Here is a 27867-nt window from a genome sequence, read left to right on the forward strand (position 1 = left end):
TTCCTGGGGGAGAAGGGCAGGAGGCTGTTCTTCCATGTTTTCCTCCTCTGCAGCAGGAGGTTGATCTTTGATGTTATTTTCCTCCTCTGCAGCAGGAGGCTGATCTTTGATGGTTTCCTCCTCTGCAGCAGGAGGCTGATCTTTGATGGTTTCCTCCTCTGCAGCAGGAGGCTGTTGATCGATGTCATTTTCCTCCTCGGCAGCAGGAGGCTGCTCCTGAAGTTCATTGATCCTGAATAGATAAAAGATGAAAAAATGAGTCAGTATTGTAATTTTCTTCCAAATTTACATGCAGTGGTTGTGTTCCTATACCCCCCAAATTATGAACATCCAAGGGGGCTGGTAACCAGGGCTTCAAGTAAAGTTTTTGCCTAATTCTGTCTTTCATTTCCTAATTTTGTTCTATGTTGTTATTATTTCTAGTGGAGTCAGCAAAATTCTTAAGCTCTGACTGGCTGCTTGCTTTGTCCTTATAGAACAATCTTTTTCATTATCAACATACTTCATATACGGTAATAAACAGATACCCTTTATAATGTATATATTGCCCATATATGTCAGTTACTGGAATGGGAAGTGTCATTTGCAAAATACATACCCAGCAGCTTCTTGTAGCTCTTCTTCCTTCTCCCTGAGCTTCCTTTTCATCTCCTCAAGCTTTGATGTTACAGCCTGTGAGCGCAGGGGAGGCACAAGGATAGGAACAAAGGGGAAAGAAAAAAGACGGTTATGGTTATGCCTGTATAGATGGTGCCAACACTTTTGTATATGTTGAAGGCAGGTTATGTTGTGAGGGTAGATTCTATTCATGACTTTAATATTGGCACAAACCCGCAGAGATTTATCATCAGTGTCATAATATGGCAATAAATACCAAAGAAAAGCATCACAGACAGTGATCAGGGAACTTACTTGATGGAGTATTTCAAATGCCCTGTACTGGTCCAACAGGGCCTCTCCTTGAGGCGTCATCTGTGGGAGAAGAGAGTCAATGTTAAGCACTGCTTGGTACCAATGCCATTGTTGTGCCCATGTGGCCCCTAGTAACAGTCTCTATTTATAACCCCATAATGCATTGCAACAGTTCAAGAGTTGTTGATGGTGAAAATGGCACTTAGGTGCGTGCCCCCCCCCCCCCCCCCCCCCCCCCAGGGCAACAAGAGATACAGTGATAATAACCTCTCCTATATTAAAAAATTACACTTACCAGCTTTTCCAGCTCTTCCTGTAATAAAAAATAAAGTAGCAGTGTGAGAAAGTATAATTAATAGTTTTCAAAGCAGCATCCAATGTTATTGCCTGGGCCTTGTACCATATCAGTATGTGGAGTAAATATTCAGCCATAAAATATACTGGAGCAGGAGCTGACACTCTAATATCATTTATGCCATATTTAAACATATATTTTAGATTCCTTACCAGATATTGGGTCATAAGCATGTATTGGGCGATGTTCTCATCCCATACATTGCGCTGGTCCATGGCGTACCAGAATAGAAAATCATCTCTGGAAAAAAAAGTCCCATTGAGCATTTAGTAAAATGTTCTGCTGTTGCACTGTAGTTCTACTATAGATACACCAGGGGCTGCAAGGTGCCGGGGAACACTTTACTTACCATATGCCTGTATCAAGCATTAAATACCCTGTGCAAGGCACCCAACACAGCCTGACAGACCAATCGCTAGGTGCAATGGGCCCTAAGGGAAGCAATGTTTCACCTCATTGCACTTGCACTTACCCCTGTGACATTGGCACATGATTCCGAACATTTAATAAGAATGTTTTTGTTTTACTTACAAGTTGTCGATCACTCCAATATGGGCTCTGTAGTAAAGCTCTGTAAAGAAAAACACATTTCCATTAAACATTGAACTAAAGGAGGAAAAGAATTCACATATAATAAACTAACCCTGCCAGCTTTGTCAGTTACATTCACCATGTTGGGACTTTTCCCATTCATTACATTTTGGGCTAAAGTGTCATGTTCTATAGACAACTTCCAGTTCAATGGTCCAGTTGCGCTGGATCTTCTGGAAGACAGAAAGTCTAAAATACAAGGGGGAATGTAAGACTTGTAGCCCCCATAAACCAAAATTGTTGCATTTTTCATCTTTAAAAACCTGCCAGCCCAGGGTACTTCCCTACACAGTGCCCCAGCACCATTCCCTTGCTCCCAGGTATCCCTTCTACTGATCAGAGCCGGGTACATAGGCAGTCACATACCAAATAAGTAGCTTGGGTAAATCAAGGTGCAGCAAAACAAAGGTGAATATAAATGACAATACTGGCAGTGACACTAATTTGGGGAAAAAGGCTGTAAAGCAGAACCACTCAAGGAATTGATAATTAATATAGGATTTTACCATAATAAGAAACCATGGCTTGGAAATTGATTTCTTCTTCCTTGAAAAAATCAAGGGCCTGTAAGTGAAAGGCAAGAGCATTAGGGACACAGTACTAAATGGATTTATATTCTGCTCAAGGTCAGTCTGGATATGAGGATAATCGAGGAAATTTACAATTTCTTATTTTTGGAATCACAGAGGAAACAGAGGCATTACCTGAAGCGTTGGCCGCCTTCTGAGCATGTCGCAACCTAAAGGCAGACAAATGGGCATAATATTAGGAAGAGCAATAGGAGAAGTTGCAAGACTGTGCCATGAATGCTACGGGGCTAATAGGCACAAGTATTCCCATATCTATATTCTCCCATCTGTATTAATGCAAGATTACCTCTTAAAAGATCTTGATTGGTTGCCATTTTAGGAACTGAGGAAGTCCCTTAGATGTGATTGGCTCACAGGGGCCGGCACAAGGCCGTGGTACCCCAAGGGGTCTTCCTCAGGAAATGCTGGTTCTCCTCAACAGCTGTTCAGAAAAGGATGTTACAAAATGAACTGAGGAGAAACCAGAAAAAATGCTGAAAAACCTGCAAAGGAAAAATCGCTTTTAAAAAAGCGTTTTGAAAAAGTCGCACAAAATCTCTCTCTCTTTCTCTCTCTCTCTCTCTCTCGCTTAATCGTAGGTCGCACTCTATTGAAAAGAGAATAAAAAAGGCATGTTAGCTTTAGGGATATTGCATTTAGCTTCTAAATATAAAATACACAGGTGGAGATGCTGGCTATTTTTCCCTGAATTTGAACTTCCAGCCAGCAGGTACTGGGCCTCAGTTAACACTATACTAGAAGTTTGCTCACAGTAGCCAATTAGAAATGGGCATTAGTATAGTTAGAATGAGGACATAGAAATTGGGGGCAATTCACTCCATGTTAGTAATAAAGGCCCAGTTATGCCCTTTGGGTGACTTGGGTACAGAAGTGCAGGACTAATAAAAACATCATAGCAATGGGGTTTTGATTGGTCTAAAGCAAACTTCAATAATGATAGTAGAGTTGTGGTTGGTTGCTATGGATACAATGTTGTACTTAAAAATCCATAATTTCAACTTAATGTACACTACACGCTATTTATTCCATTAAATTCAGGTACATGTTAAGAGCAGGGCATATACCCAGGGGCAGAGGGGCAAAAATTTAAAATGACTAAGAATTACTTGGAACAAAAATGAAGTATTTTATGGTTTGCGCAGGGGTCCCCAAATATCCCTTTTTATGGAGGTCCCCAGTGAAAAACATGTATATTTGCTGGCATCCCTGTATAACTGCCAAACCCTGGGTCTGTGTCTCCCAACCAGTGCTAAGATTAAAGGCATCTCCAAAGCCCATTTTAGGGGAAAGTTCTCCAAATTCACTAAAATCAATGAGAGGAGCAACTTCCCCTAGTCTGGGGGGGGGGCGTCACTTAAATATTTCCCTTCTTTTTTCTTTAAAATAAGTGTTTTACGGCAAAAATCTATCAGAGGAGATGTATGCTTACCTCTAACCACCAATGCCAACCAACCGACTAAACCAACTGTCACATTCCTCGGGTCAAGTCTCCTCTCATATTATGACACGTGCCACTGTTAAAGGGAAAGTGTACCCCGTTTATGAGTAAGGTTTATATGGCACTTATTTGCCCTTAGATGTGCAGTACATACATAGCTTATTATGTACCCAGAGCATTGCTTTGTATGTGTGGCCTATTGAGTGCAGTTACTGTGCTGCCATATCTCTTGCAAAGATTCATTCATTCATCAGCCATGGTTCCTCACTGCTGCTGCTGTTGCTCATTCTGTGTAACCAGGGGGGCCCTAAGCTTGTAGGGTGTCCCTTCCTTAGCCTGAATAGTGGGTAGGGATGGGGGTTACACTCAGCCTCAACAAGAGCAAGGGCTTTATCATTAGTTGGGAATATGGTAAATACAAGGTATGCATATATTCCTTCTACGTTCTTTCTAGGGGCACATGAATTGTAAAGAAAATGTAATAAAAACTCACAGAAATAAGAAAAGCAATGCATTTTGCCATGTAATGTTTATTGGACAGTTTATTACACTATATGGTTTAATTGCAAAAAAGGTGGCACAATTTTTTGTTGCACAATAGCAGCTTATTTAGTAAGATTTTTTAATACATATAGACTGCACACTGGTCCAAATGACAAAATGAGCAATTTTTTCTTCATTGGTGGTTGAGTCACATAGGAGCCCATTTATGATTTTATGAAGGCCCTATGTGTTTGCAGCACAATTGCCTTTCTTCTTGGAATTGATATTGGTGTAAAATAGTTAATTTAGCTGATGCTGTATTGTCCTATTGTACTTTATAATGAAACACTAAAACATTTATAGCAAATTTATAAAACTCTTCTCTGGGAATTTTGACTCCTCCTGCACTTTAAAATTTCAATAGAACTGAATGAACTGGTAATCGATCAGTTTTTTATATTTATCATTGTCCAAGCTCTCCTGGAAAAATGAATTTACTTTCCAGGATAAAATTCAAAGGATTCATAATAAAATGGATCTGATTCACCAGAAATATTTATTTACGTTCATTTGATTTTGAAATATTTGGCATCAATTGTTAGATAATGATCATTGATAAATCTATCTAGTATGGTTTGTTTTCTTAATTAAAACAAGAGGTAAACCCTATATCCTTAGATATAGACAAAGTAGTGCTCATTGTTAGAAATAAATGAAGCAGCAAGTATACGATACAGTCAGATCCACTTAAGAAACAAGGAAGCCCTAAACCTAACACTTGTCTTGACCAGACAGAAAGGACAGTGCTCCCTTGCATATATATTCTTATATGAAAAAATAGAATTGCATTATGGGTAGAAAACATGGCAGATTGCCCCCAAACTGTTGCACCTAGAACAATACAAGTATATGAGTCCATGTAAATCAGGTATTGGAATTAAAAGGTTTTAAGCTGAGAGCTCTGGATGCTTTACAGATATATTCTGAACTGTATTTTTTTGTTGCAGTCTCATTTTGTCTCTGCACTGACAGTAGGTTTTGTGTCATCCATAGACTTAGACATAGATTGACGACGCGCCTGTTGACGACCCTTCGTTAAAGGTTTTGGTACCAAATAACAGCGGCACTTTGAAACGACTTAAATGAGCAGTTGTCCACACGTCTCTCCTGCTGGTAAGACCAAAATTTATTGAAGAGCCCCACATAACACAGACATCTTTAAAATTAAATTACTATGTGTAATCTGTTCTTTCAAAAAGTATGAATAAATACTATTTATATATGATGAAATTCAGAAACAGTTAATACATCAGTCTCTCCTTTTGGGATGTAGCATCTAAGTGCTCTTGCCTAGATCATATCAGGATATGATAGAAAGGAGGGGCAGTCATTAAGAGTTTATTTCTTGTAGGAATATGCCACAAGCCCTATGTGATTCATGCCAAGAGGCACTAAGTCATAGGCCTACCCCTTCAACAGATCCACTGACACGTGTGACACCATTTCTCTGATCTAACAGATCGGCACGTGGACCAATCTGCCTTATCTCTAGGTGGAAGTGTTGGGCAAGTGCAGACTGACCAATGACCCCCACACATGATCTTATTGGAGCCATTGCCCTAAGGATTGTTCTGAGCTCGATGATCATACAGTTGAGCTGGAAACTGACCAAATTGTTTAATTTGGGGGCCTGGACTGAAGGGATAATTCATAGAGGAGACAAAACACCCGGTGTTGCATTACACTTATAGAACTAGTGTAAATGTCAGTGTAGTACCCTATGGAAACTAAATAAAATTGTGCCAATATTAATCTTACAGCCGCTGGTTTATCAGAGTTATTTGCTTGTTTCTTGCAATGGGTTGTCGTTTTGGGAATAAAAATAGCCCTGTTTGTTACTTCCATTGACGCTGATCTTTCTCTTCTGTTTTACAGTACAAGATCCTGTTTGGACCTCAGCTTTACTAAACGTCAACTTATTGCCTGCCCTGCTACAACTGCTGACCCATTCAAAAGATGTCTTCCTGATGGTACGTCATGATTTGTGATCTGATTCTTTAGAATTTCCAAAAGTCTTTGAACTTGCCTGTCTGAGCTCTATGTAAAATAACAAGAACATAAAATGGACAACAGGAAAATCCTGCGCCATTTCTACAAAGCTCCATATGTGAGTTTGACAATATTGAAATTTAATTTTTAAAAAATAATTTTCTTCTTCTCTCTAATAATAACATAGTACCTTGTACTTGATCTACGCTTAAGATATAATTTATCCTTATTGACAACAAAACAATCCTATTGGTTTTAATTAATGTATACATTTTTTTTTAGTACACTTAAAATAAGGTGATCATAAATACGGAAAACCCCTTATTAAAAAAACTCCATCCCAAGCATTCTGGATAACAGGTCCTACACCTGCACCTGTTGTTGTTCTGTTAATGCTTCTGGGTGCAGTTCATAAATGTGTATTGATATTAGTTCATATGATATATTGGCTGAAATATACAGGATAGCCAAAGGGTATGCCAATACAAAATATTAAAGGGGTCCTTCGTCCAAAATGATTTTGTTTTTCAATAATTAAAAAAAAATAATTCTCATTTAAGCTTTCCAGCATATATTAATTAAAACTATTCAGTGGCTTTAAATAAATGTAATAGCAACTGAAAGCAGTAACTGTGTATCCCTTTCTCCTTTTTGGTTCTGACTCTTGAAACAATGTAGCAGACATTACATCTCTTCCATGGCTTTTTCTCAGCTGACTTCTGCTACAGTTTTAGGAATCAGAACCAACAATTCCTTTTTTTCATTTTTAACTTTTGTTGTTCATTGGAAGCTGGTGCCTGGTGGGTGACTTTGCTGAATTATGAAGCATGTATTTCCTCTCTAGGTTGCCACAGTTTTGCATAACATCGCAGATCTGGGGTCGGCTTATTGTCAGCAACTGAGGGAGAAAGGAATTCTACTGTGTTTAATCCCAGCTCTGTGTGATGACGACATACAAGTGGCAAGGCTAAGCCTAGAATTACTGAATACGCTTTTCACATACTGTCCAGATGTAAGTGATCTTTATTTACTGCCCTGAGATAGTGGCATAGTTTTTTTAAGAATTGCTCAGCGTGTTAACATGTTGGTAACTGGCCAGTCCGTGCATGATTTGCTCAGAACAGCCCAACCAATATCAGGTCCTTGTCCGACAGGTCTTGTATTCCCACAGTATGATCTTACAGTACAGTCTGGCCCAGCACACAGCTGGCAAAACTGGGCACAGATACACTTGCTTGATCTCCACAAGTACGGACATCCTAAAGTAACTATTTTATATATAGGAGGCTGGGCACCTTTGTAAAAATAAATACATAAATATCTGACAGCATGAGTTCTCTCTTCCTCTCTGTGTGGCTTGCAGCTCCCTCTAGTTATAGAAGTTCCCTGGTGCAGTTTGCTGTGATTCTTGACTTTATTGTAATTTTAAACTGAAATGTTATTTTTCACATTAGCTGGTTATAGGAGAGGATAGGGCATGATTTGGGGCAATTTTACTCTGGGGGTTATAACTTATGGCAAACAGTAATGGTTGATCAAATGCAGCAAGAAACCATCATTATAATTCATTACTATTATACTATACTGTTCTGGGGTAAAAAATGTATTAAGTTTCTTGACCCTTGCTGCACTGATGGTTCTGACTTTTGGAACAATGCAGTACAGACCAGCTTTTCCCCAACCATTTACCACCATTCCCTGCATTTACAGTAACTCTCATAATGTTAATGTTTTTTGCATGGCAGATACTGATAACTGCAAAAACAACCACCCCCCCATCCTGAAAGAGAAAAAATGCGAGCAGCTTCTATAATATATCCATTCTTTTAAGGTTGCTGGAGACTTTTTCCACAACTCCGGTCTGCAGATCATTGAGTTACATAAAGATAAGCCTGATCATAAGCAGCAAGTTCAAGCAGTCTGGAACAAATATCAAGAACTGGTAAGGCAATAATGTGCTGTGACCCTGTTCCATAAATCAGATTCTGCTGTTTATGTAGATAAAGCGCACAAAAAACGCTGGGTTTAGAGCCATTTAACCATAAGGCATCTACATCTTGTGTGAAGCAGGTAGATGTTCGGGGCAGACAGTGGAGGAACGGCTTAGACTGATAGTGATGCCCCTCTGAGAATGTCAGTGTAGAACCGCTCCCTTTAGAGCTCACTAAATATCCTATATTATACTGAGTTGCGATTCTGCAGCTTGATGACTCAAATGGCTTCCCCTTCCTTGCATTTTTGGGCAGTTACATTTAACTAATATGTTCGTGCCCTAGCCGCCATAAGATTCGCTTGTTTGGGGAGGTTGCTAAACGAGCGAATCTTTCTCCCGATACGCCCTCCTAAAGGCCAAACCTTCCAATTACAATGATGGAGATAGGACCCGTTGGAGTAGGGACAACATCAATAAGCCAATCTGGTCTCCAATCCAACAGTAAATTCAAGCCTGCCCGGTTTTCAGCCAGATATTGGTCGGGTAGGCCAGAGGGCCCTATACATGGGCAGATAAGCTGCTGAATCAGTCTGAAGGACCCAAACTGGCAGCTTAAATCTGCTGTGTTCGGCCACCTTTATCCTAATATATTAAGTTTAACATCACTGTTTTCAAATGCATTATTGTAACTTATTCAACTTTTTTTCTCAATACCTAGATAACAGTAACCTGTGGACCCCCCAGTATGGACTAAACGACAAATCGACAACTGACATTTTAGCATTGCTTTTTGTGGATGCATTAATATTTAGTTTTCTAATAAAATAAGCATGAATTGCAATTTTTGTTTTTATTTTATTTTGATATATGGTGTTAAATGGTAAATATAATTTAATGTCCATGGAAGGTGGCAGCTTTCCTTGTTGTTTCTGCGAATATCTTGTCCATAACGAATAGGGTCTCCCTTCATGGTTTACGGGTAACTACAGACTCCAGAGCCCTGGCAACTTGGTCAACGTTGAGGTTATTTAATGAGACATTTGTCTCTTTCCCAAAGTCTGAAGGAGAAAGAGAGAAGAAAATCAACATAAACTTTAATATTTATTTATGGCAGAGTGGCTGAGATTCCATATATTTATGTATTCATTCAATGGCTTTTTTTCCTCTGCCAGGCTTTATAATCTCAGCTCCTGATAAATATGTAGTAAATGAGTAAATTTAAGGAAGAAATATGAGTGAAGGAATCAACCAATAATCTACTGTTATCGCTCTTAGCCTGCATGGCCACAACCATCCTTGGCATGTTGCTAATTTCCCTTACAATAAACCAGAAAATGCATGAGCCGTGCTTCAATATCATTATGGGATGTAGCCAGCTATAAATTAAACTCGCCCAAAAATAAAAACTCACTGGGTTTCCCATTCATTCATATCTACAGAGATAACATAAGTCTGTGCTACAGTAATAAGAACTCTGTATGAAACCACATCTACAGTGGCCCTTATATAAGGGTAAAGTCTCTCTTGTGCCAAACACTTGCCTACTGCTACTGCACCCAATATTAGAGTCTAATATTGGGTGCAGTAGTTTTACCCCATTTTGGTCACCAGGGGGAGCTTTGTCTCACACCACTATATACATTTTTGCCCATCATTTTATGTTTGAGCTCCAGGCATCCTCATTATTTTGACAACTTGCCTACTGCTAACGGGACACAGGAGTACTAACAAATACACATCACCTTGTCAGAAGGCAGTACATTAATTTTCCTCAAATGAGGAACTAAAACTTACAATTATTCTGATAAGATTAAAGAGATGACAAAATGAACCTTCTAGCTAGGAGAGTAGAACCAAAAACATGACTTGTCGGGGAGGAGAATTCGATTATTGTTTGAGGACAATTCCAACCGAAGGCAAAAATATAGCATTTGGACTCCTTTTGGGGAGGCATAAATATTTATCATACTCTGCCAATGCCTGTGCAAAGCATTTACAAATACACAGCACTTTTGAAGGTTCTGTTTCATTTTCAGAAAAATTATTATTTTATCCATAAGTAGTATCTACCAACAGTAGCCTTAGAAATGGGTGCAACAGAAAATATTTGGATTTTACAGTACTGTGCAAGCCTGTACTTGGGAATGTTACGTGAAAGGGCGGCTTGTCACCACACTTGTGTTTTTAACTTGTCCTGGGGGACTTTTTCTCAGTAAATGAAGCACCGGCCAAGGGACAAAAACTCAGCAAACCGAATCACCAGTATACTGAACATCAACAACAGTTCAATATTGAAGTACTTTGCCATTTCTACACACCATATCTAGCCCATAATTTAGGCTGAACTCCGGAGCATTCTCTTATCAGGATGGGGAATTCGGGGTTGGCTTTCTTAAGCTCCACGTAGTGCTGCTCAATAAAGTCTCTGAAAGAAAATGAAAGAAAAATTATGTAATTTTATCTTTATGTTCTGTCTTTACAGACATGGTCAGTTTTATTGTTCCACTCCAGGTCTATAGATATTGGTGTAAAAATCTCCATATGAACCCAACTTTTTTTACTTGCCACACTCACATGTGAAAAGTGGTGGTGAGCCACACAAGCATAGCAAAAGTTCTCTGGGGGGGTGCCAAATTAGAACTGTAAAAATGGGCACGCACTTTGAGGCCACTGGGAGCAACATGTTGCTCACGAGCCATAGTTGGGGATCACTGCTGTAAAGTATGAACTTAACTAAAGGGGAACAGTCATGAGAAAGAAATGTTAATATGCTGTAGTACCATGTTAGACAAAACACTCCTCATTTGTAAGCTTTGGTATGGAGGGGAAGGGACTGAGGGACATTAGCATGCTTGGGGGACAAGCGTGTACAGGAAAGCCATATAGGTGGGGGAACAGAACTGCAGGGAAGAGTTAAAACTTCCAGGTTTCCTATTTTTGCTAAGCACATACATATAAAGATTAAAGGGGTCATTTACAATGTACCATGAAGTATGCAACGTGCTAAAAAATAAAGGCGCATTTTGGTATTATTACTTTGCACACTGCGAGGTGTTTCTGAAGTGCAGATTGGCCCAGCAATGACAGGTTTTTGCCTTTCTCTAGATCAGCATCTCTTTAGGCCGCTATGGATCCCATGAAGCCAGCTACTGCTCCCCCATTGCCTTAACTCCTTCCCAGTTGAGGGGCAGATGGGCAGCGAGAGGGACAAGGTTGGTTTCAAGGGAGCTGTAGCTGAGGCCAGGAAATGCCCAGCCTCCTTTTATGTTTAATATCATTAATATTTTATATGATTTAAATATCATAATAATATTAATTCTAATACTAAGAAATTCTGTAACACTAACATATTTAGCCATAAACATGTCTCTGTGTTTTTATTGATACCTATGGTGAATACTGAGGTGAATGAAGGGGAATCCAGTGTATTATTCTGCTAAATTGTGGAATAGGGTAATTAATACTGCTGGTAACTGACTAGAATGGAAAAGTGCAGGACAGGATGGGGTTAATATATCAGAGAGGGGAAACCACAGACAGGAAATATAAAACACATTGTTGTATAAGATACGTTGTTTTATATACTGAGCACTACTGACTGGAAGGAACTGCAATATTAATTTCCTAACACACTCCCCATAGGCCACAATACAACAGCACTTTTAGTGATTATATCCTCACGGTCTTGCCTCATTAGCTGCCTAAAAAAGAAAGCCTGAGCCAGGGCCAGCTATATGCCTCTAGTGCAATTCCTCTGGCACACACTGGGGGCTAGGGTATTTTGTGTGTGTTAATAAATAAAATCTATTTTATGGGCTGCCATGTTTTCATCTTCTCTGTAGGATCTCTCAATATGAGAAGGGCCTGCTGCTGATATAAATATGGGGGTGGGTCAAGCAGAGCAGACAGGTTGGTTGCACATAGAAACAGAAGGGATAGGAAATAGTGCAATGTGAACAGCAGAGTGAGATGGTGGGAAAAAGAAGAGTGAAATGTAGAAAAGGACAGAAGAAAATGAGAAAAAGCATGTACAGGGCTAGACAATTGCCCATTGCTGCCAGACTTGCTATACCACTCAAATGAGAGTCTACAAGGCTCCAGTTTTAAGCAATGGATCCTAAAAGCAATGAAATGTCATTGAGAGGAGAAGCATAAACACCTGAACCAAGGGGGCCCATTCCAAAGAACAAGCCTTTATCAAACAATAGAGATGTAGCGAACTGTTCGCCGGCGAACTAATTCGTGCGAACATCGGGTGTTCGCGTTCGCGCAAATTCGCGGACTTTTGCCGATGTTCGCCACTTTGGGTTCCCGCGTTTTTTTTTGGTGCCGCGTTTTTTCGCCTTGGTTTTTCCGCCACGTTTTTTCGCTTCGTTTTATCGCCTATGCATATACATAGGAATAGCTTGCGGTTTGCTTGTTTTTTGCGTTATTTTTTTGGTGTTTTTTTTGGCGTTTTTTTTACAAAGTATTTTTCAGAGAAGTTTTTGCCCTTGATCCCCCTCCTGCATGTCACTGTCCAGGTCGTGGCACCCTTTAAACAACTTTAAAATCAGTTTTCTGGCCAGAAATGGCTTTTCTAGGTTTTAAAGTTCGCCTTCCCATTGAAGTCTATGGGGTTCGCAAAGTTCGCGAATATTCACGAGTTTTGGCGAAAGTCCGCGAACGGGTTCGCGAACATTTTTGCCGATGTTCGCTACATCACTATCAAACAATGGAGCTGCTACTGGAGAACATTAATTGTTAAAAACACATATTTTAGAAACATTTATATAAAAAAAATAAAAGATGTGAACCCATTATGGCCTAAACTTAATAGCCCATGGGTCCAAGCACAAAATAAAGACAATGTAAGTGCTCTGTCTATCCCACACTGCAATTTGTGTTATTAAAAATAAGGTGCTAGTACCACACTTGGGCAAAACTCACATTTTAATTCCCCCAGCAAATATATATAAATATAGTGAACCGATTAGTAAGAACATGTTGCCCTTACCCTAAACTCAGGAGCTCAAGACAGAGAGGAAGAAGCTTTTAAGCCCCAGCTAACTTAGCTATACCTGTAAGGGATTCCTTGTTCAAAACGAGAAGGAAAGGCTAGTAAAGAGTTAATCTCAAGCTGCAGGCATACCTTCAGTTCTCTCAATAGTGCCCTTAAGTCTCCCCATATTTCACCTGTTCAGAAGATCAGAAGCCAAACAGGAAGAAAAAATGCTGAGCTGTGTAAAGAAAGTTCCCATAATGCCTCACTCCTGCACAGACACCGGGACCAAGTGAACATGCTCAGTTAGTAAGACTATGAGTCAGCTTCCTGCTTCCGGCTCAGATCCACATTCCTAAGGGGGTGAGTGAGTTCTTAGCATTCTTGAGGGAGGGGGGAGCAGGAAAGAGCAGAGAGCTGTGTGTCTCTGGCACAGGAATTACAGACACAAGAAGTCAGTGCAGTGTTTCTGTGAGTGCTTATGGCTGTATTTACATAGACCTTTCTGATAAAGCTTTTTTTACCTTTCCTTCTCCTTTAACCCCTTTACTGCCAGCCGTTTTGGACAAAGCGGAACTTGTATTTCCAGACAGTTTTTGAACATTTTGCACTGTTTCACTTTAGGGGCCTTTCCTCGGGGGGACTTTTAGTTTACCAAGGAAAACAATATATCGTTTTTTTCAGAACAACCTAAGCTTTCAAAATATGGTAGAATTTTTGTGTAATTCCAATTCTGTAACAAGATATAGGCTTCTAAATGTCTAAAAATGCAAAAAAAATTAAATTTTCCATAATATAATCACACATACTAGAAACAAAAATTATTTTATGCACGAATATACAACTGATTTGGAAAGTCCCATGTCTCCTGAACATGCCAATACCAAATATATATAGTTTTATGGAGATTTCTCACTTGTATAGGTCAAAAACTCCCAGCAGTACATTACCAAATTCCCAAAGCACTGCTCCAAAAAAACTGCATACTTTGGATTTCAAGGCCAAATTTCCACTAACAGAAGGTTTATCCCAGAAAATTGTACATTTTTGGAAAGAACAGATTCTGGGGAATACAGAATAGGCACAACTGTGTGTCTACTCCAAACTATCAAGTCGCAATGCTTTCCTAAAGTTATTGGTTTTTATCAAAATTTGTGATTTTTTTAAAAAATCGCTTCAAAGCTTCCAGTCTATAGTATCTTATCTCCTACAGGTCATAAAGTAACCAAATAAAACACCCTAAATATGAATGCCTGGGGTCCACTGAACAGTTTGATGCCCAATATGTATAGGTTTACCTAAGTATGTGGCATGTAGGGGCCCCAATGTGAACATACCCCATATGAACTGTCATTTCTGTCATTTCAGCTTCTGCAAAATCAACACATTTACATCATTATATGTGAGATAAAGCTACAAAAAAGTACGCTCACCCCAGAAAGTCATATATTTTTGGAAAGTACACATTCCCCCGAATCAAAAATGGGTACCCATGTCTTTCTACTCCAAAGTACCAAGCCGCACAGCTTTTCTAAAGTTAGCAATTTTGATGGCATTTCCAAAAAATCCCCTCAAAGCTTCCACTTTGCAGCATCTTATCTCCCACATAGCATTAGGTACCAAGATAAAAAACACCCTGAAATTGAACACCAGGGGTCCACTGAACAGTTTGATGCCCAATATGTATAGGTTTACCTAAGTATGTGGCATGTAGGGGCCCCAATGGGAACATACCCCCATATGTACTGTCATTTCTGTCATTTCAGCTCCTGCAAAATCAACACATTTACATCATTATATGTGAGATAAAGCTACAAAAAAGTACGCTCACCCCAGAAAGTCATATATTTTTGGAAAGTACACATTCCCCCGAATCTAAAATGGGTACCCATGTCTTTCTACTCCAAAGTACCAAGCCGCACAGCTTTTCTAAAGTTAGCAATTTTGATGGCATTTCCAAAAATCCCCTCAAAGCTTCCACTTTGCAGCATCTTATCTCCCACATAGCATTAGGTACCAAGATAAAACACCCTGAATTTGAACACCAGGGGTCCACTGAAAAGTTTGATGCCCAATATGTATAGGTTTACCTAAGTATGTGGCATGTAGGGGCCCCAATGGGAACATACCCCCATATGAACTGTCATTTCTGTCATTTCAGCTCCTGCAAAATAAACACATTTACATCATTATATGTGAGATAAAGCTACAAAAAAGTATGCTCACCCCAGAAAGTCATATATTTTTGGAAAGTACACATTCCCCCGAATCTAAAATGGGTACCCATGTCTTTCTACTCCAAAGTACCAAGCCGCACAGCTTTTCTAAAGTTAGCAATTTTGATGGCATTTCCAAAAATCCCCTCAAAGCTATCACTTTGCAGCATCTTATCTCCCATATAGCATTAGGTACCAAGATAAAACACCCTGAATTTGAACGCCAGGGGTCCACTGAACAGTTTGATGCCCAATATGTATAGGTTTACGTAAGTATGTGGCATGTAGGGGCCCCAATGGGAACATACCCCCATATGATCTATCATTTCAGCTCCTGCAAAATCAACACATTTACATCCTTTATGTGGGATAATGCTACAAAAAAAGTACATTCACCCCAGAAAGCCATATATTTTTGGAAAGTACACATCCCCCCGAATCTATAATGGGTAATCATTTCTTCTTGCTTCAAAGTACCAAGCTGTAAAGCTTTCCTAAGTTTGCAGATTTATATGACATTTCGAAAATCGCATAAAAATGTTGCAATTTGCCGCATTTATCTCTCACAATTTCTTAATAAAGATCAGATAAAGACAAATCACCCCAAAAAGGAACACCAGAGGCCTACTGAACAGTTTGATGCCCAATATGCATAGATATACCAAAGTCTGCGGTATGTACTGAACCCAAAATGAAAATAGCGCATAAGGATTTCTCGCCTGCCAGCTCAGCTTTTGCACACAGAGCCCCCTGTCAGTGTATTATGTGCCAAAACTTCCCCTAACTATACAGTGACCCCCACAAAACCATATATTTTTGGAAAGTACACATTCTGACAAATCCAACAAGGGTAAAGAGTCCTTTCTACACCAAAGTACCAATCTGCAGAGCTTTCCTAAAGTTATTGTTTTTTATGACATTTCAGAAAATTGCCTAAAAAAGTTGCAATTTGCCGCATTTATCTCACACAATTTCTTGCGTACAAAGGCAAGTCATCCCAAATAGGAACACCAGAGGTCTACTGAACAGTTTGATGCCCAATATGCATAGATATACCAAAGTCTGCGGTATGTACTGAACCCAAAATGAAAATAGCGCATAAGGATTTCTCGCCTGCCAACTCAGCTTTTGCACACAGAGCCCCCTGTCAGTGTATTATGTGCCAAAACTTCCCCTAACTATACAGTGACCCCCACAAAACCATATATTTTTGGAAAGTACACATTCTGATAAATCCAACAAGGGTAAAGAGTCCTTTCTACACCAAAGTACCAATCTGCAGAGCTTTCCTAGTTATTGGTTTTTATGACATTTCAGAAAATCGCCTAAAAATGTTGCAATTTGCCGCATTTATCTCACACAATTTCTTGCGTACAAAGGCAAGTCACCCCAAATAGGAACACCAGAGGCCTACTGAACAGTTTGATGCCCAATATGCATAGATATACCAAAGTCTGCGGTATGTACTGAACCCAAAATGAAAATAGCGCATAAGGATTTCTCGCCTGCCAACTCAGCTTTTGCACACAGAGCCCCCTGTCAGTGTATTATGTGCCAAAACTTCCCCTAACTATACAGTGGCCCCCACAAAACCATATATTTTTGGAAAGTACACATTCTGACAAATCCAACAAGGGTAAAGGGTCCTTTCTACACCAAAGTACCAATCTGCAGAGCTTTCCTAAAGTTATTGGTTTTTATGACATTTCAGAAAATCGCCTAAAAATGTTGCAATTTGCCGCATTTATCTCTCACAATTTCTTGCGTACAAAGGCAAGTCACCCCAAATAGGAACACCAGAGGTCTACTGAACAGTTTGATGCCCAATATGCATAGATATACCAAAGTCTGCGGTATGTACTGAACCCAAAATGAAAATAGCGCATAAGGATTTCTCGCCTGCCAGCTCAGCTTTTGCACACAGAGCCCCCTGTCAGTGTATTATGTGCCAAAACTTCCCCTAACTATACAGTGACCCCCACAAAACCATATATTTTTGGAAAGTACACATTCTGACAAATCCAACAAGGGTAAAGAGTCCTTTCTACACCAAAGTACCAATCTGCAGAGCTTTCCTAAAGTTATTGGTTTTTCAGAAAATCGCCTAAAAAAGTTGCAATTTGCCGCATTTATCTCACACAATTTCTTGCGTACAAAGGCAAGTCACCCCAAATAGGAACACCAGAGGTCTACTGAACAGTTTGATGCCCAATATGCATAGATATACCAAAGTCTGCGGTATGTACTGAACCCAAAATGAAAATAGCGCATAAGGATTTCTCGCCTGCCAACTCATCTTTTGCACACAGAGCCCCCTGTCAGTGTATTATGTGCCAAAACTTCCCCTAACTATACAGTGACCCCCACAAAACCATATATTTTTGGAAAGTACACATTCTGACAAATCCAACAAGGGTAAAGAGTCCTTTCTACACCAAAGTACCAATCTGCAGAGCTTTCCTAAAGTTATTGGTTTTTATGACATTTCAGAAAATCGCCTAAAAATGTTGCAATTTGCCGCATTTATCTCTCACAATTTCTTGCGTACAAAGGCAAGTCATCCCAAATAGGAACACCAGAGGTCTACTGAACAGTTTGATGCCCAATATGCATAGATATACCAAAGTCTGCGGTATGTACTGAACCCAAAATGAAAATAGCGCATAAGGATTTCTCGCCTGCCAGCTCAGTTTTTGCACACAGAGCCCCCTGTCAGTATATTATGTGCCAAAACTTCCCCTAACTATACAGTGACCCCCACAAAACCATATATTTTTGGAAAGTACACATTCTGACAAATCCAACAAGGGTAAAGAGTCCTTTCTACACCAAAGTACCAATCTGCAGAGCTTTCCTAAAGTTATCGGTTTTTATGACATTTCAGAAAATCGCCTAAAAATGTTGCAATTTGCCGCATTTATCTCACACAATTTCTTGCGTACAAAGGCAAGTCACCCCAAATAGGAACACCAGAGGTCTACTGAACAGTTTGATGCCCAATATGCATAGATATACCAAAGTCTGCGGTATGTACTGAACCCAAAATGAAAATAGCGCATAAGGATTTCTCGCCTGCCTGCTCAGCTTTTGCACACAGAGCCCCCTGTCAGTGTATTATGTGCAGTAACCCCCCCTAACTATACAGTGACCCCCACAAAACCATATATTTTTGGAAAGTACACATTCTGATGAATTCAAAATAGGCAAAGTTATTTTTGTACACCAAAGTTACACCTGGCAAAGCTACGCTAAAAACAGATCAGGAACACTTATAGAGGGATAAAATGTGATAAAACCACAAAAATTGTGCAAATCAGTGAAACAACAAAATAAGTTACATGACAGTGTAATTAGTGGCCAGAATATCTGATCCAATAGTCACGCTGTCAAAATAAACAGTTTTTAGGTAAAAGAAAATAAAAACAAAGTGGTAAAATGAAAAAAAACAAAACAAAAAAGCAAAACAAAAAAAACCCAAAGTATTTGTGTATACATGTGTGTACATGTGTAAAAGTTGTGTGATTGTGTGTAAGTGTGTATATGAGTGTAAATAAGTGTTTAAAAGTGTGAAAAATGAAAAAAAAAAACCAAAAAATGCTAAAATGTGTGCTGTAAGTGTGTGTAAATGAATGTAATTGTGTATAAATGTATGTAAATGTGTGTCTAAGTGTGTAAACGGTGTGTAAATGCAAGAAAAATAAAAGTCCTTACCTGTCCTGAAGACCCGATCGCTCCTTGCTCAGTTGGGCCGGCGCTGGGGGGGAAGGAGGAAGCAGGAAGCAGCAGACGCGATGCGATCGCGTCTGCTGCTTCCTGGAGGGTCCTGCGACCCGATCGATCGCAGGACCCTCATGACAGCCCCCCTGGCACATTGCCCAGGGGGGCTGTCATTGTTAGAAGCTCTCTGCAGCGCTTAAAGGCCAACGACGTATGAGACACGTCGTTGGCGTTTAAGCCCTTTTACTGCCAGCACGTATGAGATACGTGCTTGGCAGTAAAAGAGTTAAGGCTGAATGGCAGCTAGGAGCAATATTAGGGCTCTTGTACATGGACATTTATTTAATGTGTTTGAGACACAGATTTGAGTACACATAAATACATTTGCAATTGCAATATATTCTGCCTGGTTGTACTCATGAGCACTCAAAGTTGCCTTTTATTCCTTTTGTGTTTCAGCAAAATACTGCAGTTTCTTGCACTTGCTTGGTTTGGTCTCTGTGTTAGCGCTGTCCATACACTGTGGATAACACATTTCCCACATTTGCAAAAAATAAAAAACTTACAATAGGTAATGTTTTATTTAAAGGTTTAATATAAGACAAAATACAGAATATAGGATTGTCTTTCCTTATTACGGAAAATAATAATTTTTGCTTTTTTTTTATCTAGGTTGACAGTTGCACTAAGTCGGCAGAAGCAGCTTGTGATATTCTTTCCCATGTTGTGAACGGTTCCATCAAAACCCTCAGACTCATATCAACGGCAAAACCCAGTTTCATGAATGAATCTAAGGTAGTGTGAATAGAGGTTATTAAACTAGGAAAGATAGCATTCCCAATTTGCTCATGTTTTTCTTCACACACATAAACACACAAGCACATTGCCTGGAACAGTGCACTGCAGATTATATCTGGGCCACTGCTGCATACTGATAGAGTTATCCTAAAGTGAAACTTTAACCTATGCCAGATGCCTATTTCTGTAATGAAGAGCTATCCCTTGCTGCTATAATTAGAAAAGGCCAAGATAACCTGACCTCCTTTTGGAATATGTTTACCAAATGAAAAGTGACAAAGGGCTTAACATACAAATCCTATCATTTAAAAAACCTTTCCATTTTCCTTATTGAGACACAACAGCCATATCTATTGCATTCATAATGTTAAGCAGCTCAGTGACAGAAATAAGGAGAGTAACAATTAGTTTAAAGCAAATCAGAACAAAGAATATGCAGGGTTAAGGCATACAAAAGGTTAAGGGCAGAAGAACTTTCTGTGTTACACAGGGGGTCACTGGTACCCTAAGATGACAATTGCAATAGATTGTTCTGTGAGTTAATGGTAAGCTAGGTGAAATTAAAGAGGTAGTTTGCCTTTAAATTTACTATTACTATGATGTGATATTCAATTGGTCTTTATTATTTATATTTTGGTTATTTAGCTATCTCTTCAGCAGCTCTTCAGGTTAGAATTTTAGCAGCTATCTGTTTCTTGGGCCTTATTGACCCTAGCAACCAGGCAGCAGCATGAATGAGAAACTGGAAGATGAAAAGAGAGGGACTGAATAGAAAGATAAGTAATAAAGAGTAACACTAGCAATACAATTGTAGCTTCACGGAGTAATAGTTTTTTTTTAGCTGTCGGGGTCGGTGACTCCCTTTTGGAAGCTGAAAAGAGTCAGAAGGGGAAAGCAAATAATTCAAACACTAAGGGGCTGATTTACTAAGACACGATTTCGAATCCGAATTGGAAAAATTCCGATTGGAAACGAACATTTTGCGACTTTTTCGTATTTTTTGCGATTTTTTCGGCGTCTTTACGTTTTTTGCGTAAAAACGCGAGTTTTTCGGCGTCTTTACGAAAGTTGCGCAAAGTCGCGATTTTTTCCTAGTGTTAACACTTGCGCGCAAAGTCACGCCTTTTTCGTAGCGTTAAAACTTAAAAGGCACGACGTTTCGCACAAGTTTTAACGCTAAGAAAAAAAACGCGACTTTGCGCAACTTTCGTAATGGCTACGAAAAACTCGCATTTTTACGCAAAAATCGTAAAGACGCCGAAAAACTCGCGTTTTTACGCAAAAATCGTAAAGACGCCGAAAAACTCGCGTTTTTACGCAAAAATCGTAAAGACGCCGAAAAAATCGCAAAGTTACCGATCATTACGAAAAAAACGCAATCGGACGCATTCGGCCCGTTCGTGGGTTAGTAAATGTGCCCCTAAAAATTAACTTAAAGTTGGACCACGCCTCAGTGTTAGTGTCCTTTGACTTGCTGAGCCCATATGATACCCCCCTTCCTTTTTGTGACTGAATGTAAAAGTGGATAATCTCCTGATGTCAGTGGTGAGTTGGATTAACACATACACTGCATGTATCTTTCTGCATTAGGGGCACGGGTAATGTCATGTAAAGAAAATGGAATAAAAACTCACGGAAACAAGAAAAACAATGCATTTTGCTATGTAATGTTAATTGGACAGTTTATTACACTGTATAGTTTAATTGCACAAAAGGTGGCACAATTTTTTTTGTGGCACAATAACTGCTTATTCAGTAAGATCTTTTAATACATATAGACTGCACACTGGTCCAAATGAAAAAAATTAGCAGTCTCTTTTCCATCAGTGGTTGAGTTCCATCATGGCCTGAGCACAAAAGCTAGGCAATCATAAATTTCGATAGAACTGAATTAACTGGTGATCGATGATATTTATCATTGTCCAAACCTTTAGGAATCTTTCTTATAGGCTACTTGTCTGATTAATACTGATATTAATCAGATTCACTCTCCTGGAAAAATGAATTGACTTTTCAGGATTAATTTTAAAGGATTCATAATAAAACAGATCTGATTCACCACAAATATTTCTTTACATTCATTTTGAAATATTTGGAATAAATTGTTAGATAATGATCACTGATAAATCTACCCAGTATGGTTTGTTTATGGTTTGTTACGAACGTGTATGGCTGCCTAAGGAACGTGTATGGCTGCCTTAGGAACGTGTATGGCTGCCTTAGGAATGTGTATGGCTGCCTTAGGAACGTGTATGGCTGCCTTAGGAATGTGTATGGCTGCCTTAGGAACGTGTATGGCTGCCTTAGGAATGTGTATGGCTGCCTTAGGAACGTGTATGGCTGCCTTAGGAATGTGTATGGCTGCCTTAGGAACGTGTATGGCTGCCTTAGGAATGTGTATGGCTGCCTTAGGAACGTGTATGGCTGCCTTAGGAACGTGTATGGCTGCCTTAGGAACGTGTATGGCTGCCTTAGGAACGTGTATGGCTGCCTTAGGAATGTGTATGGCTGCCTTAGGAACGTGTATGGCTGCCTTAGGAACGTGTATGGCTGCCTTAGGAACGTGTATGGCTGCCTTAGGAACGTGTATGGCTGCCTTAGGAATGTGTATGGCTGCCTTAGGAACGTGTATGGCTGCCTTAGGAACGTGTATGGCTGCCTTAGGAACGTGTATGGCTGCCTTAGGAATGTGTATGGCTGCCTTAGGAACGTGTATGGCTGCCTTAGGAACGTGTATGGCTGCCTTAGGAACGTGTATGGCTGCCTTAGGAACGTGTATGGCTGCCTTAGGAATGTGTATGGCTGCCTTAGGAACGTGTATGGCTGCCTTAGGAACGTGTATGGCTGCCTTAGGAACGTGTATGGCTGCCTTAGGAATGTGTATGGCTGCCTTAGGAACGTGTATGGCTGCGTTAGGAACGTGTATGGCTGCCTTAGGAATGTGTATGGCTGCCTTAGGAATGTGTATGGCTGCCTTAGGAACGTGTATGGCTGCCTTAGGAATGATAAGCTGCTATTAATATCGTGAATAGAAATCCCATGGATTTTTACAGAACTTTCTGCCTTATTGCATGTTTCACCTAGTGGCCAAATGCAAAATCTAGTGATATATATGACAATGTTTTCTTAAAAACTACATAAGGTATAATGCAATGTAATATAGAGAATAATGAAGTTCTATGTCTATATAAGGGCACAAGGCCACAAGCCGAGTATCATGGAACATGTCATAGAACTATTGATATAGCCTCATATATTTAACAGGAGATTATTACCATTCCAGTGCCTGTGATTAAACAAAATCCTGCAATACACAGACTTATGGGTATGCACTCAGGCAGAAGGAGAATATATGTTGGGCAATACACGCTATGGGCACACTTTAACTGATCTGAGAATTCGGCAAACATCCCAAATGATTGGAACAGCAGGAAGTGAAAAGAAGCTGTGGCTCCTCTTTCCTTTCTCATCTGCCAGTGTACTATGCACTGGTCAATGTGATGCATCAGCAAATTCATTTCTTAAATCTTCCAGATCCCTGAACTTATTACCATATCACATGGTTATTGGTCAGGACTGGAAAAACACACAACTGGCCAATCATCAGGAACATGTTTTTCTCCTGTGAGATAAACTGACAGCTATATTGCAGGATTGTCGTTTTCTCATGACCAACATGCAACACGCCAAGTCCTAACTCATTATTTTTGTATTTTGTTAGATTCCTAATTTAATTAAGCTCCAAATAACAGGAAGGTCATCTCCCATAAGCAAAGTCCATTTTGAGTAAATAATTCTAATTTTTAAGAATAATTTCCTTTTCTCTGTAACAATAAAACTATACCTTGATCCTTACTAAACTGCGTGGATTTATGTTGGTGGCAAGTTAGACTATATATTCTTAGATAAATTAACCTATTTACCTATTTTCAAAGGAATTCTGTGCGTGGCAGATCAGTGTCATGGCCTTCGAGAACTAGCACTTAATTACCATCTTCTGAGCGATGAGCTATTACTGGCCCTTTCCACCGAGAAGCACGTTCGCCTCGAACACCTTCGCATTGACGTTGTAAGTGAAAATCCAGGTCAAACGCAATTTCATACAATTAAGAAACAAAGCTGGGATGCGCTTATCAAGCATTCACCAAAGGTGAACATTGTCATGTACTTCTTTCTGTATGAAGAGGAATTTGATGCATTCTTCAGAGAAGAGACTCCTGTCACTCATCTTTACTTTGGTCGGGCAGTAAGCAAAGCAATGCTTGGACGGATCGGTATGAACTGCCCACACCTAATTGAGCTGGTTGTGTGCACCAATGGGCTTCAACCGTTGGATGATGAGCTTATTCGAATTGCAGATCGATGCAAGAACTTGACTTCTATTGGTCTTGGGGAGTGTGAGGTCTCTTGCAGTGCATTTGTAGAGTTTGTAAAAATGTGTGGAAGGAGACTCACCCAGCTATCCATTATGGAAGAAGTACTCATTCCTGATAACAAATACAACTTGGAGCAAATTCATTATGAAGTTTCAAAGCATCTTGGCAGAATGTGGTTTCCAGATTTGATGCCTACTTGGTAGGCAAGCCGGTATAAAGCATGAAGCTTCAGAATTCCGTTGGCCTTCGGTTCTGCTTACTATGCAACAGTCAGATTCTAAAATATATGGTGAAAATACTGCTTGATTGGCATGGTTTGTACTGGATAAAAACTTTGCGGGGATGATGTGATTGTCTGTGAAGGTCTCATTCATCCAGGCCATGGTATATAGGATCTAGCAGTGATACGCCTAAAGCAACTGCACTCAGTAATCATGGGAATGTTTCAGCACTTCAAGTCTTCCAACTATTAACTAGTAATTCTAAACAGCTTTCCAATATACATTTGGTATTGTTGTTGTATAAAGAAATTACACATTCAATCTCCCCTATGTACAAAAATATATATTTGGCTTTTTTAAAATATTGCAATACTTAACACCTATTCATTTTATATCTTGAAATTATTTTTCTTACTGTTCAGATTATTAACAGCTGTCATTTTTTGTGGAGTGGGGAGCAATAGAGCGATTGCTTGGGGAAACAAATAAAAATGATATCAACTTAAACGTGTCGTAATGACTGTTATTCACTGAAATCATGTTGCACAAAGGGGAATACTGCTAAGTACATGCCTATATAACATATGCCCTTGTACAACTCACTAACAGTCCATTTTACTTTACCAACCACATGACAACTCCCAGCTTTCCCATCACCATACATGGGCCTTACACCCTTGGTTTAACTGCAGCTATCAAACAAAGTGATGTCTAGAACTGTGAGATGTGGTCATCATCCCCAAACCACTTCTTCGCTACTGGCCTTCCCTAGGCCATAAAACTACAGAGAAGTAATCATTTGTTTGTCTCTCCATGTTCTGATTCCAATTCTAATCCTCTATTAACTTCACTAAACATATAGCCTGTAACTCCCTTAGCAATCTCCATAGCAGTCAATGTAAAAGAAGACCTCTGGTAATTCCACAGACTTCATAAGATCATAAGATTAAGCACCTAAAATGAACTCACTTCCATTTAATCTGGCCGTACAAGTTCCATACATTTACATATTTTGACTACAGCAGAATAATCCATTTGTTTCTAACTTCGACTCTACTGACAATGTTACCCTGCCTGTCTAATAAAAACATTTTGGTTGTGGAGATAAGCTACTCATTTGTATGCAAAGAAAAAGGAATTCTGGGAAGGAATGAATAAGTGCCCCAACAGGCATCAAACACATTAGGCTTTTCCTTGTCCTAAAAAGAGGTTATAGAGTTGTATTTATTCCTAATGACATTTCATTTTTGAGGAACCTACATCCTTTTTCTTTGATTGATGCTTAGTCTTTGGGGGCCAATATAGGGTTTCTCTACCCACACACAAACAGGGTGTACAATACCTTTCTGTTTACTGCACTTTGTTGCAGCTCTCCAGAGTCATTTTCTCAGTACACAGACTTTCAAAAACACTACCTGCCCAGTCCTGGAAACTTAAAGGAATACTGTCATGGGAAAATATGTTTTTTTCCAATACACATCAGTTAATAGAGCTTCTCCAGCAGAATCCTGCATTGAAATCCATTTTTTAAAAACACAAACAGAATTTTTCTATTAAGTTTTAAAATTTCATATAGGGCTAGCCATATTCTTCATTTCCCGGGTTGCCACAGTCATGTGACCAGTGCTCTGATAAACTTCAGTCACACTTTACTGCTGCGCTGCACGTTGGAGTGATATCACCTCGCTCCCAGCAGCCGATCAGCAAAACAATGGGAAGGCAGCAAGATGGCAGCTCCCAGTAGGTATCTGAATAGCACTCAATAGTTAGAAATCCAAGCCCGGCTTAGGACTCCTCCAGTCACATTGGAGTAGGAGAAACAATAGTGCTGACTCCTTCTAAAAGCTCAGACTCAGGCACAATGCACTGAGATGGCGCCTACACACCAATATTACAATTAAAAAAAGACATTTGTTGGTTCAAGAATAAAATTTTAAATAGGAGAGTGAATTATTTGCTAATTTAGAAATAAGTACACCATAAAAATCATGCCCAAATCCCAAGCAATCAGATCTTTGCTTTTGTTTTCTAATGTAGGTGCGGAGCTGTCAACCCCCCCCCCCCCCCCCTATTTTTTCAGGAGTTACCTAAAATTGGCTTCTCTCCCCCATCTCCTGTTATCCAGCGCATTCTACTGTTTTTTTGTTTTTATTAATCCCCTGAAGTTCATAGCAAATTGTGGGTGCGCATGCGCAATAAGCAAGTGGTGAGATAATCCGGAGCATGAAGTCACTTCTGGAAGCGCAGCCCGCCGAGTGATGTCACTTCCGGGTATAGCTGTAAATTTTCTGCGGCACAGTGGTGTGTGCTTCACTATCCCCTGCCTGCAATGCAATTAAGTTGGCAGCTCTGTAGGTGACAGTTCAAATCTAATTGCTTATTGATTGCTATGGGCAATATCGCCAGTCATGTTTGCAATGTTAATGAATACACCCCATATATTTCCAGGCAAAGGTCTAGTGAATTGTGTTTTAGTAATCGGTTATTGTGACTAGAAGTGTTCATTTGTTTTTTACTTTTTTATTTCAAATGTATTTACACATATTGGGAGATGATCCTCCAGGACTGTACTGTAGAACGCCTGTCAGATTGAGCAGCCATTTGAGGCAGGTGGTTGGGTGGGAGATTATGACAATACAAGGGCCCTGGGCTTAAAGGGCATTAGTGCAGTTACATCAAAATACAGATTTATAGGAAAGTGTGCCAGACTACTTGGGGTAATGTAATAATGGGCAATAGTTTGCTACTTGTCTGGTAACCCATAGCAACCAACCAGAGGGGGGCCAAGTCCAGTCCGCCGGGTGCCCTAGGCTACCAGGCCGGCCACCTCGACCCCACTGCTTCCCCCTCTCCCCCCCCCCGCGTGGGGACGCCATAGAGGGGGGAGCGCGGCATACAGATGCCGTGCAGGGAGGGAGCGCCAAAATCAAATGTCAGGGTAAGAGATCCCGGACAAGTGGTGGCAACAGAGGTACCTCGCGCCCTCCACTGTTGCGCCCTAGGCAGGTACCTCTTCTGCCTACCCCTAGTTCCGGCCCTGCATTACAAGAAGTGACAATGATAGTTGTATTTTAATAACAGCAGGAAAACCATAGATTGGGGCATTCATGATGTTTGGTGCTGATGGTGTATATGTGTGTCCCCCAACTGTCACAGGTGCATTTCCCCTGACACTTCCTCATTCCAGTCAGACTTCCTGTCTGCCTC

General features: G+C 39.9%; 2 protein-coding genes across 4 annotated transcripts in view; one reads left to right on the plus strand and one right to left on the minus strand.

Annotated features, from left to right (window-relative positions):
• The window catches only part of LOC101731571 (F-box/LRR-repeat protein 3), a 29754-nt gene extending 4958 nt beyond the window's left edge, over window positions 1–24796 (plus strand). Inside the window, exons 2-6 of one of the 3 annotated variants that reach the window (XM_031898737.1) lie at window positions 5423–5542; window positions 6305–6399; window positions 7263–7430; window positions 8250–8360; window positions 9070–9192. In XM_031898737.1, the coding sequence (XP_031754597.1) occupies window positions 5512–5542; window positions 6305–6399; window positions 7263–7430; window positions 8250–8360; window positions 9070–9105 (441 nt within the window). In that variant the 5' untranslated portion in view covers window positions 5423–5511 and the 3' untranslated portion in view covers window positions 9106–9192. Of the gene's footprint in view, window positions 1–5422; window positions 5543–6304; window positions 6400–7262; window positions 7431–8249; window positions 8361–9069; window positions 9193–23998 lie in introns of those variants that run through there. The other 2 variants (XM_031898736.1, XM_012960137.3) reach the window with 2 other exon arrangements.
• LOC100495196 (NADH dehydrogenase [ubiquinone] 1 alpha subcomplex subunit 2-like) lies at window positions 9187–10778 on the minus strand (the record flags this gene model as incomplete). The annotated part of the gene is made up of 2 exons (XM_031898740.1): window positions 9187–9409; window positions 10670–10778. Coding segments are annotated over 2 exons (201 nt in total), but the record flags the coding sequence as incomplete, so codon positions are not given.
• Window positions 24797–27867: the final 3071 nt, after the last annotated feature.

Source organism: Xenopus tropicalis, chromosome 3 (genome assembly GCF_000004195.4).
Source record: "Xenopus tropicalis strain Nigerian chromosome 3, UCB_Xtro_10.0, whole genome shotgun sequence".
In the NCBI taxonomy this organism is placed as follows: domain Eukaryota; kingdom Metazoa; phylum Chordata; class Amphibia; order Anura; family Pipidae; genus Xenopus; species Xenopus tropicalis.